This window comes from Mytilus trossulus, chromosome 14 (genome assembly GCF_036588685.1).
Source record: "Mytilus trossulus isolate FHL-02 chromosome 14, PNRI_Mtr1.1.1.hap1, whole genome shotgun sequence".
Classification (NCBI taxonomy): domain Eukaryota; kingdom Metazoa; phylum Mollusca; class Bivalvia; order Mytilida; family Mytilidae; genus Mytilus; species Mytilus trossulus.
This window is the reverse complement of record NC_086386.1, coordinates 36,235,491-36,247,675: the sequence shown is the minus strand read 5'-3', so window position 1 is coordinate 36,247,675 and position 12,185 is coordinate 36,235,491. Positions and strand designations below refer to the sequence as shown.

General features: G+C 30.7%; 1 protein-coding gene across 1 annotated transcript in view; it reads left to right on the top strand.

The window, feature by feature from the left end:
- The window catches only part of LOC134696071 (circadian locomoter output cycles protein kaput-like), a 50,952-nt gene that overhangs the window by 22,266 nt on the left and 16,501 nt on the right, over positions 1-12,185 (top strand). The window contains exon 9 of the mRNA XM_063557654.1: positions 4,245-4,389. Within this exon, the coding sequence (XP_063413724.1) occupies positions 4,245-4,389 (145 nt within the window). The remainder of the gene's footprint in view (positions 1-4,244; positions 4,390-12,185) is intronic.

Genomic DNA, 12,185 nt, shown 5'->3' with positions numbered 1-12,185 from the left:
GAACAACAAGCTATAAAGGGCCCCAAAATTACTAGTGTAAAACCATTCAAACGGGAAAACCAACGGTCTAATCTATATAAACAAAACGAGAAACGAGAAACACGTATATATTACATAAACAAACGACAATTACTGTACATCAGATTCCTGACTAAGGACAGGTGCAAACATTTGCAGCGGGATTAAACGTTTTAATGGATCCAAACCTTCTCCCTTTTTCTGAAACAATAGCATAACATCACAACATAGAAAAACATACGATAAAATATCAATTGGCAGACTTAACTCAATCAAAAAAATGTCTGGGACAAGCTTTATTAAATTTACTGCGAAAAAGTGTATTCTGTGAAATGAAAAATGACATTAAAGTTGCCATTCTAAACAATGTCACACCTTGGGAGGTATTAGAAAGTTAAAATGGCACTTTATCTGTTTATTAATGGGCATGCAGGTTAAGTGTTAGAATAAATCATACACTGTGCTTGTATACAAACATCTTTATATTTGTTTTTGTCACAAGATCAAAGGATGCACAAGTTGAATTTTGGTCTGTTTTGTAGTGTTCATATATAAACTCATTTTAAAACCGTTACAGACTTAAATTTGTATAGAGATTTTTTAAAACTGATATTGGATATCAGATGTATTGATATTCATTTGCAAAATGTTGATTTCTATTTTTAGCAACTCATGTTTTGCATTCATTTATGTGTAAATATTTTGCTATCAGCCAAAATAAAAATATCTATCCTATCTGTTGTATGCATATATATATTACATGTATTATAAAATTGTCACAAAACTTAAACATGGCAGTTAATCAGAGAACTGGAGTTGTCTCCCATTGCACAGTTCTTTTTCCCTGTTAGGAAAGTTGGTTATAGATGTTTAAATAAGACTTCTTGTTAGAAATGAAAGGAATGACCTTCTAGGGTCTAATGTATGTTACCAAATTATAACCAGACATTACAAATCTAAAGTTGAGCTTTGTTACACAGTAGAAGGTCTTCAAATCAGTATTAGGCATTGGGCAGAAATAATGTGTGGATTATATCATTCATAAATTATGATAATGATATTGCATTTAATTTTCATAATGATATATGGCATTTAAATTTTCATACAGACCCATAAACTGACACTGAATTAGTCAAAAGCAATTCTCAATTTTGATTCAACACTTTCCAATTGCATCAACGATTTTTAAAAACACATGTAAGGGGCTGGCTAAATATGGATTTAATTTTTAAAGTGGATATTATTTATTAGATATAAACAGATGTGGTATGAGTGCCAATGACACAAAATAAATGAGACATAATTTGCAAGTCACAATTTATAAAATTAAACCAGTCTTAATTTCATTTTTTTTATGAAAAGATTTGTCATTTTGTTGAATCTGTAACAATTTATTTAGGTCTTAATCCTATATTCCATCATCTAGTGCAGTGAAACATTCAGGTCTTGTCTGGTGTTAATTTTCTTTTAAACATCAATAATTTTGTCAAACGTTCATAATCATGTGACATGATATATGATAAAAGTAATTTTCATTATAGATCCAAGAAATAAAAAATATCCCTGAAATTCACAATATTTGGTGAATAATCATCTTTCGCTTGACATTTGTACATGAGTTATCTCCCAATAATTTAATTTTGGATGTAACACGTCTCCAGATTGGCTGACGTTATTTTGTTATGAGCCTTTAGACATAATTCAGTCATGTGACCGTGACGTCATCAAGGTGTTTTCATGGTCTTCTACGCTTAAAGAATTTAGAATTAAATTTTAAGAAATGACTGTTATATTTTTTCTGTCTATTCGCATAACATAAAAAATTTGGTGCACACTGTTAGATAACCCGCTACACACGTTATTCAGTGTGCACCAAATTTTTTATGTTATTTTGAATAGACAGAAAAAACATTAGAGTCATTCCTTAATTAAATGATACTTCTAATCAAACTGTTAATTGTTACAAAATTGCAATGTTCAGGTTTAAATGCCAATGAGAAAACTCTTCATAAGAGAGCAAATAATACAGAAACTATACCTATAGGTCACCATACAGCCTTCAAAGACGGTCAAAACCCACACCACATAGTCAGTCGTAAAGACCCCGAAATGTCATATGTATAAAAAGGAGTTTATATAAGCTGTTTATTTAACAGCCGGGAGAAAAAAAAATTGAAAATAAAGGGACAATACTTAAACATGTTAATTAAATGAACAGACTAAATGAAAATGTCATAGGGACAATCCATAAATAACGTTAGACAGAAAGATGTGCTAATTAGCTGTTAGATTAGAAAAAAATAATTGACAAAACCTAGGAGGTAATATTATAAGAACAAAATAGATCTCTGACGTCAGTATTATGACATTTAATTAGCACTTTCATCTTTGAAATGATCTTTACCTTAATATACCAATCTCAAATTTTATTAAGTGTGAGTTATGCCTATTAACCTGTGGGTCAAATTTTATTAAGTGTGAGTTATGCCTATTAACCTGTGGGTCAAATATCATTAAGTGTGAGTTATGCCATTAACCTGTGGGTCAAATATCATATATGACATCATTGACCAATCAGTCCCTGTTGTCACCTTACAATATTATATAAGCATTGAGATAAAGGAAAATGCACTAATTCAAAAGCCATCTTAATGGTTCAAAAGGCCCTTTTAACTGTTTGTTGGTTTGATAAAGCAACTGTCGGGCCTTTAAAAGCAATAATATAAGCAACTCTAAGTTTCTGTGATAAAGTCTGTTTCTGAGATTCTTATTTATAAGTAGTATGTTAATTGCATTTGATGTAAATATAAATAAGAAGATGTGGTATGAGTGCCCTGATGAGACGTACTACAACTCGCCATCTAAGTTACAATGTGTAATGATAAACAATGATATGTCAAAGTACTGCTGACATCAAGAATCTACCAAAGATCACTATACTTGATCAATTTATTATAAGGCTTAGTCTTCAAAATATAGTATTTCATTTTCATGGCATCAGGTATTAGGTGTTGTGTACATTGCTATAGATATTCAAGATAAAGCACAAAAGGAAGATGGCAAATTGAATAATAAAGCAAGTCTACCACATCATGACAATAAGGTGTAGGTTTAAAACAAAACAATGTAGACATTGTAGACAGGTGGCTGCATAAACTTTGATGTGCTAATATAAAAAAGAAGATGTGGTATGATTGCCAATGAGACAACTATCCACAAAAGACCAAAATGACACAGACATTAACAAATATAGGTCACTGTTTGGCCTTCAACAATGAGCAAAGCCCATACCGCATAGTCAGCTATAAAAGGCCCCAATAAGACAATGTAAAACAATTCAAACGAGAAAACTTATAACGGCCTTATTTATGTAAAAAAATGAACGAAAAACAAATATGTAACACATTAACAAACGACAACCACTGAATTACAGGCTCCTGACTTGGGACAGGCACATACATAAATGATGTGGCGGGGTTAATAAGACAGTTGCTATGAATACTTTTGAAAAGCACAAAAAGAAGATGGCAATACCTTCATTTTACTTAAATTGAATGATAAAGCACTTCTAACACACCATGTACATGTAGCCATTCAGGTTTTATTCTGATTGGTTGCAAATTTAGAAAAAGTTTCTCCATGATCACCTTTTCTGGCAAACATTATCATAGATTTACCTATATAGTTCAAGTTCAAAAGGTTTATTTATAGACCAAAATTTTATTTATAGACGAAATTTTAGTATGCATAAAACAAAACATTAGCTCTATAGAGTAAATTCCTTACGCCTCATTTATTTAATTAGGATTTTGTTTGATGAACTTTTTAACTATGTGCACTAAATTTCAACAGGTCTTTAATTTTGCATAAATCAAAACATTATAGCTCTATAAAGTAAACTTCTTACGCCACATTTATTTAATTATGATTTGTTTAATGAACTTTTTCACTATGTGCACTAATTTCAACAGGTATTTGATTTTAACCCTTGTCTTGAAAGTGTTCTACTCCAATGATTGTATTTATCATGAGAAATAGCTAAAAAAAAAATTAAGAGAATAGATTTGATGTATAATTATGCAATTAAACTGAATGTCCTATCACTTGAGACGAGATAAAAATCTGTTTTAAGCACTAAAAGGTATACTGGGTGTTCAAATATCATAAAACACCATTAAATATCCTGAAACATGCAGCGATCTAATGATGTGGTTTCTGTTTTGTAGTTATGAAGTCACCTATGACTACAACAGTTTTCCGTGTAAGAATTAATGGAGATAGAGTACAGTATTTAATGTCAAGGTCGATTATAGCTAGAGACAGTTGGACAAATAAACCAAAATACATAGTCAGTTTAAACATAGCTTTAAGGTAAGAACATTTCGCAAGAAATTCTGCGCTTTGATTTTATTTTTTGTGCATATTTTCATCGGGAATACCAATTATTACCACTTAACATAAACATTGTCAAATAATCAAAGCTGCATGGACTTTTGACAGCGCACTTTTGTAGTTGTCTAATGATTTAAAAAAAAAATGTATTTTACACATATTTCCTCTTATGTTATGAAGTTATTTAAGATGATGACCGCATGTCTCACAATTCTGACCCATCCCAGAATTAACTCTTGTATTACCCATGCATTGAAAAGCCAAAATACATGGTCAGTTTAAACATTGCTTTAAGGTAAGAATATTGTGCAAGAAATTCTGCGCTTTGATTTATTTCTCTTTGCATGTTTTCATCTGCAATGAACAATTTTCTGCACCTAAACATAACATTCTGGTCTTGTCAAGGCCTTTAGACAGCGCATGTAGTTGTGGGGAACTGTTTTCAAAAATTGTATTTTACACATATTTCCTCTTATATTAAAGGTTATGAAGTTATGTAATATGATGAATGCATTTATCACAATTCTGACCCGTTTTAGATACTCATGTATAACCCGAACATTGATTGTCATACACAGATGGACTCATAAACCAAAATGCATTTACATTTACTTAAAAGTTGGTACATAATACATGTTATATGCAAGATTTATGGTTATAATTTTTATACGACCGCAAATTTTGAAAAAATTTTCGTCGTATATTGCTATCACGTTGGCGTCGTCGTCGTCGTCGTCGTCGTCGTCGTCCGAATACTTTTAGTTTTCGCACTCTAACTTTAGTAAAAGTGAATAGAAATCTATGAAATTTTAACACAAGGTTTATGACCATAAATGGAAGGCTGGTATTGATTTTGGGAGTTTTGGTCCCAACATTTTAGGAATTAGGGGCCAAAAAGGGCCCAAATAAGCATTTTCTTGGTTTTCGCACTATAACTTTAGTTTAAGTTAATAGAAATCTATGAAAATTTGACACAAGGTTTATAACCACAAAATAAAGGTTGGGATTGATTTTGGGAGTTTCTGTCCCAACAGTTTAGGAATTAGGGGCCAAAAAGGGACCCAAATAAGCATTTTTCTTGGTTTTCGCACCATAACATTAGTAAAAGTAAATAGAAATCTATGAAATTTAAACACAAGGTTTATGACAATAAAAGGAAGGTTGGTATTGATTTTGGAAGTTTTGGTCCCAACAGTTAAGGAAAAAGGGGCCCCAAAGGGTCCAAAATTAAACTTTGTTTGATTTCATCAAAATTGAATAATTGGGGTTCTTTAATATGCCGAATCTAACTGTGTATGTAGATTCTGAATTTTTGGTCCCGTTTTCAAATTGGTCTACATTAAGGTCCAAAGGGTCCAAAATTAAACTTAGTTTGATTTTAACAAAAATTGAAACCTTGGGGTTCTTTGATATGCTGAATCTAAAAATGTACTTAGATTTTTGATTATTGGCCCAGTTTTCAAGTTGGCCCAAATTGGGGTCCAAAATTAAACATTGTTTGATTTCATCAAAAATTGAATAATTGGGGTTCTTTGATATGCCAAATCTAACTGTGTATGTAGATTCTGAATTTTTGGTCCAGTTTTAAAATTGGTCTAAATTAAAGTGCAAAGGGTCCAAAATTAAACTAAGTTTGATTTTAACAAAAATTAAATTCTTGGGCCTCTTTGATATGCTGAATCTAAACATGTACTTAGATTTTTGATTATGGGCCCAGTTTTCAAGTTGGTCCAAATCAGGATCTAAAATTATTATATTAAGTATTGTGCAATAGCAAGTCTTTTCAATTGCACAGTATTGTGCAATGGCAAGAAATATCTAATTTCACAATATTGTGAAATAGCAAATTTTTTTTTAATTAAGAGTTATCTTTCTTTGTCCAGTATAGTAAGCAAGAAATATCTGCAAGAATTTTTTTTAATTGGAGTTATCTTTCTTTGTCCAGAATCAACTTAAATCTTTGTTATAAACAATATACAATGTATATTCACTTTTTACTACCAACTGATAAATTTAAATAATCTTTACCATTCAGTGATAACAAGCAGTTTTTTTTACATCATGTATTTAAATGAGTAGTAATTGTTGCAAACTCCATTAGAATATTTTAATTGAAATTAGTTTTGGAATAAGGGAAAGGGGGATGTGAATAAAAAATTGGGTTAAATTTTTCTCATTTGAAATTTCATAAATAAAAAGAAAATTTCTTCAAACATTTTTTTGAGAGGATTAATATTCAACAGCATAGTGAATTGCTCTAAGAGAAAACAAAATTTTAAGTTCATTTGAATACATTCATTCTGTGTCAGAAACCTATGCTGTGTCAACTATTTAATCACAATCCAAATTTAGAGCGGAATCCAGCTTGAATGTTGTGTCCATACTTGCCCCAACCGTTCAGGGTTCAACTTCTGCGGTCGTATAAAGCTACGCCCTGCGGAGCATCTGGTTTCATCTGTAACAAACATAAGTTTTTTCATCTAGATGAAATATTATATTATGTGAGGGTAAATATACAGTTACTCAATTAACTAATCTTTTCTGAGCCCCTTGTCATAGAAAATAAAAAATTGTTGAAAAACAAAAATTCTAACATACACATTGCAAACATAAAAGTCAAGTATAATGCTTTGAAAATAATTTATATTCCACATTTTTAATTGATCATTGAATTTTGATTTATCCTGATGACGCCTGGCAGGCGAGACATGTCGGCCATATTTAATAAAACTGCAGACTCAGTGAAGTGTTGTTGTGGAATAGATATTTTAAGTTTTGCAATAGATAGCAGTAGTTGGCAACCCAACATAACAATATAAATAAAAAGTTGTGGTATGAGTATCAATGAGACAACTCTCCATCCAAGTCACATTTTTATGAAAAATTTGAAAATTATGGGTCAAATTATGGCCTCTAACAAGAAGCCTTTGCTCACATCTAACAGCAAGGTATAAATCTCCCATAAATGACTAGTGTAAAACAATTCAAAGAGGAAAACCAAGGGTCAAATCTATATAAAAAAAACAAGTAAAGAAGCACTTATAAACCACACCAACAACTGCAACAAGCAACAAACACTGACAACCACTGCAGGAGATCCTTATGAAAGTAAACCCAATATGCAGTGTTGACTCACCACAAAGTCAGTTATGATTTTAGAATTGTATGAGTGTTAACATTTGCTGCACGACCACTTCATTGGAATTTGTCTAATTATTGTTCTAAAGTTTTTGAAAAAAATGTCAAGTCCTTTAAAATATTTGATTATACGTATAAAGCTTTTTCTAATTAAACTTAATCTCTGAATTATATTAAAATAATGATCGAGTTTCATAAGAATTATAACAAAAATACAGAACAAAAAAATGTGGAAGTCCAAAAAAAACTGACCAAATCAAGCTCGATCAATCAACTGAACAAGTGAAAACAATTGTCATATTCTTTACTATGCATATATTGGGGTTTTCTAAAAAAAATAAAGGGTTAAACTAGGCCACATACCGACATTCTAGATTTTTTACACAAATAAGGCCGTTAGTTTTCTCGTTTGAATTGTTTCTCGTTGTCTTATAGGGGCCTTTTATAGCTGACTATGTGGTATAAGCTTTGCTTATTGTTGAAGGCCATACAGTGACCTATAGTTGTTAATGTCTGTGTCATTTTTGTCTTTTGTGGATAGTTGTCTCATTGGCAATCATACCATATCTTCTTTTTTATATTCCCATTCTAACCAGACTTGTGCAAACCCACTTAACCAAACCAATGCCCTACTTGGGCAAGGGTTTTACTGTCAGCCTTGTATAACCCTGCCGAAGTATAAGGGGCATTAAGCATGTTAAGTGTTACCTTTGTCTATCTGTCCTGTCTGTCTGTCTGGTATCTCCTCATAATTGGTTTCTGTTCTCTAACTTAAGCTTGCCTCAATCAAATGTTATCAATCTTTATATACAATGCTTATTACCACCTGTATCAAGCTTGAATGTTGTGTACATACTTGCATCAACTGTTCAGGGTTCCACATCTGTTGTCGTATAAAGCTGCTCCCTGTGGAGCATCTGGTTATTTATTTTCTGCCAATATTCAGGCAATATGTTCATATTTCTGTGCCAACGGTTTACTTTCAAACCTATGGTGGATTCTATATAGTTCACAATCTTTTTTCACTTTATTCTTCACGATTCGTGGGGTATAATTTCAATAAAATTTACATGTTGTAAACACAGCTGGTCACATTAAATTCAACCCTACTCTGCAACATAATGAGAGACAGGGACGGATCTAGGGGGAAGGGTTGGTGTTTAGGGGGGTTGGAACCACTCCCTTTTTGGGGGATAATAATTGCTTCTGAATGTGGTCATATGGTTGGAACACTCCTTTTAAAAATTGCTTATTCTGCTATAAATCATCATGGTTTTGATACATGTATTATGAATAATTCAATGTTATCGGTAAGGTTAGAATATAAATTTACAACTTTAGACTCTAAACTTGTTTTTAATGTGCATTTGGGTACAATACTCTAAGAATAAAGTTAATTTACAGTTTAATAATAGATTTATGTTTCAAAATTATCAAGATAATTATTATAAATAACTTGAATGAGACTTAGTATATTCTCTTGTACAATAACGTACTAATTGTTTTCTGAATTATAACTTTGAGAATTTTATAATGCCTTTGTAATTTATAGCATCGGAGGTACTTCATGTAGTTGGGAGGGTAACTCTACTCAGGGGTGTTTTTTTTGTTGAAAAAAATATTTTTGTTTGTATATTTGTGGAAAAGATTTTTTTCTGAATTTGGGTTCATATATCTAAAATAACTGAATTTCACTCATACAGAGATATGTCATGTTCATGTAATATGTAACTTAAGTGTGGAATTTAATTATATAAAATAAAGGGTAAAAGTCCTCAAGTTATAAGGTCAATAGGTTTTTGAATTTTTAATTTTAAATACATCCTTTAACATGTGTATAAGTCCATGTCAACATGTTCTACATTGACTAGGAGTTCATGTTATTTGTTTTCAGCCAGCAAAAAAATAAAAAAAATATATAAACGATGTACTGAAATGCACATTAATTAGTCTGAAAAAGACAACTTTATTTCAAAAATTCATGTAAATAACTCCATATACATGACATTTATTTCTGAGCGTCAGTGACTTTCAAGGCCAGTTTTTCCTTTTATGTCTTAACTGTATTTCATGTCTAGTAGTCTATTGCTTAGATGAAGCTTATATTTTTTCCCCTTAAATTAACTCTTAATGACATCTGAGTACAGTCTATAATGATATTTTTTAAGAAGCATGTTGTATGCCTAACAGGTTTAATTCACATTTACCTTGGTCTTAATTGTGACTAATATAATAACTTAGCTATCCTCGACTCTGTTTTGGTTTATGTCTACACTATTTTGGTTCAGTCTATGGTTAATTTGAGAATTGAAAAGGCCAGGACGTGTCAAAGAGACAAAAACTCCACCAAAGAGCAAAAAAACAGATACGGTGTAGTGTTTAAGTTTGTTAAACATCAATATCCTTTTAAACTTTGAAAACTCATTCAGGACCTTTTCCCCCCATTTTCTATATTTACACTACATGACTTATAGATAAATAGACAGTCTTTTCTTTTGCATTTAGAATTTACATGTATAGTCTGTGGTTATATATAAAGATTTATAACTTGAATAAATTTTTCTATGCTTCAAGGACTATTACATAACCTGCATGACCTGGATTACTTTTAAAAAAAAAATCTTCATCAAATCTAGTCATCTATGCAAAATTTTGATTTTGAAAGAATATTTTTTTTTGTATCTCCTGCGATGAAAATCAAAGAAAGCATTTAGTTGGCGCCAGAAATGTTTTCGGTGAATTTAGGCTTTAATATTTCAGAGGGAAGGAGACCTATTAGTCCTATAATATAAGACTCTGAAGGTTCATATAATTTACATTCATCATTTTTTGTCGGATATTTTTTTTAACCATCAATGTTGAACCTCAGATTCAACATTGATAGTAAAAAAAAAATATCCGATAAAAAACGTTGAATGTAAATTATATGAACTTTAAGAGTCTTATATTATAGGACTAGAAGACCTATATGCTTTGTACCGTATGTATATATATAGTTACCTTATGATACAAACTGTTGGTCTTTCATATGTCTCATTGGGCAATATTCAGTTTCTGTAGTAAAGACCTTTTCAAAGATATGTAATGCAAATACTGTGGATTCATTATTATAATTTTCGTGGATGTCGTGGATACATGAAATTTAATATTCTATATATGGCAAATTTTCTATAGGCTTGTATGCAGACCTCAGCAGGACCATAAAATAAATATCCACCAACATACAAGATTATTCACGAAAATTGATACCCATGAAAATAAATAAATCTACAGTAGATTAATTATATTTGATAAATGTAATGATTGTTAAGTGTAATGCAAAAATATCTGTCTGGCAAGGTTCATCTAACGTTTACTCCATTTTCATCAATGATGAATCATTCATTGGTTAATGTTAAGTTATTCTTGTTTAGTCTGTTTTCTATACATTATGAGTAACAAACCAACTATATTTGGTGCATAAAAAGATTGTAGGGTGTTAAAGTACATTATCTGTCTGTTAATGTAACCTTGTATTCTTGGTTCATTGGATCATGTTAAATTTGAATGGTTTAGTCTGTTTGTAATTAAGATACTTTAAATTATATTTGATGCACAAAATGATTGATTGTTTGTTGTTCATGTCTCTCTGACCTTGATCATCTGTCCTTGACCTAATTTTCATGGTTCATTGGTTAATGTCAAGTTTTCCTGGTCTGGTTCTGGTTTTTGGTTAGACACTATTTGCAATATAAAGGGGAAAAAATTCTTTGGTAAATGTTTATGATTGTGTATACATGTCAGACTGATAGGGTTTATCTTTATTTAACCTTGACCTTATTCTTCACATGGATTTTTTGACAACATTAAATGTATTATTACTTGTTGTAAACCCTTTATCTTTAACACTCAATCTTGGTAAGTTAAAAAGCAAGAGACATTTCTGTGGGTTATACCCTTACAAATATTTTGTTAATTCCGTAAAATAACAAAATTTAAAAATTTTGAGGAAGAAAAAAAACCAATGGAAAGTTATGTATTACTGGCTAAATATATAGCTGCCAACAATACATATATATTTACTGTATTTTGGAAATAGTATAACAGTACATATAAAAAAATATTTGTTTATGGTTTGTATACGTACGTAACAACAGAAAAAAATAAAATCTTAAATTTTTTTGGACCTCCAAAATTGAAAATAGGTGTAAATTAAATAACACACAGTCATAAATGCTGCTCACATTCGTCATATATGTAATTGAAGGCATAAAAGTGTTAAAAAAAAATTCCCGAATGACAGATCATAAAAACATTAAAACCATACTATTAAAAACTACTGAGGCAAAAAAAAATTACTTGTCAAAGATGAAACATAATTAACCTACATTGACATGTTTGACTTGACACAGAAATGTATTGCGCACTTGTATGCCTTAGCACTTAGGTAAACTCTTTACGCTACATTATAATCCTCAGACTTTTTTAGGAGTGCATATATATACATTAGTTCTGACCTTGACCTTTTCATGATATTGGTTAATTATTGGTGTACAACTGCGTTGTTAGCAAAAAATGAAATGTTTTCCAGGTAAAATTTACATATAAATACAGATTTGGTTTTATTTATTGAGTTATAAATCAATACTCATATATGT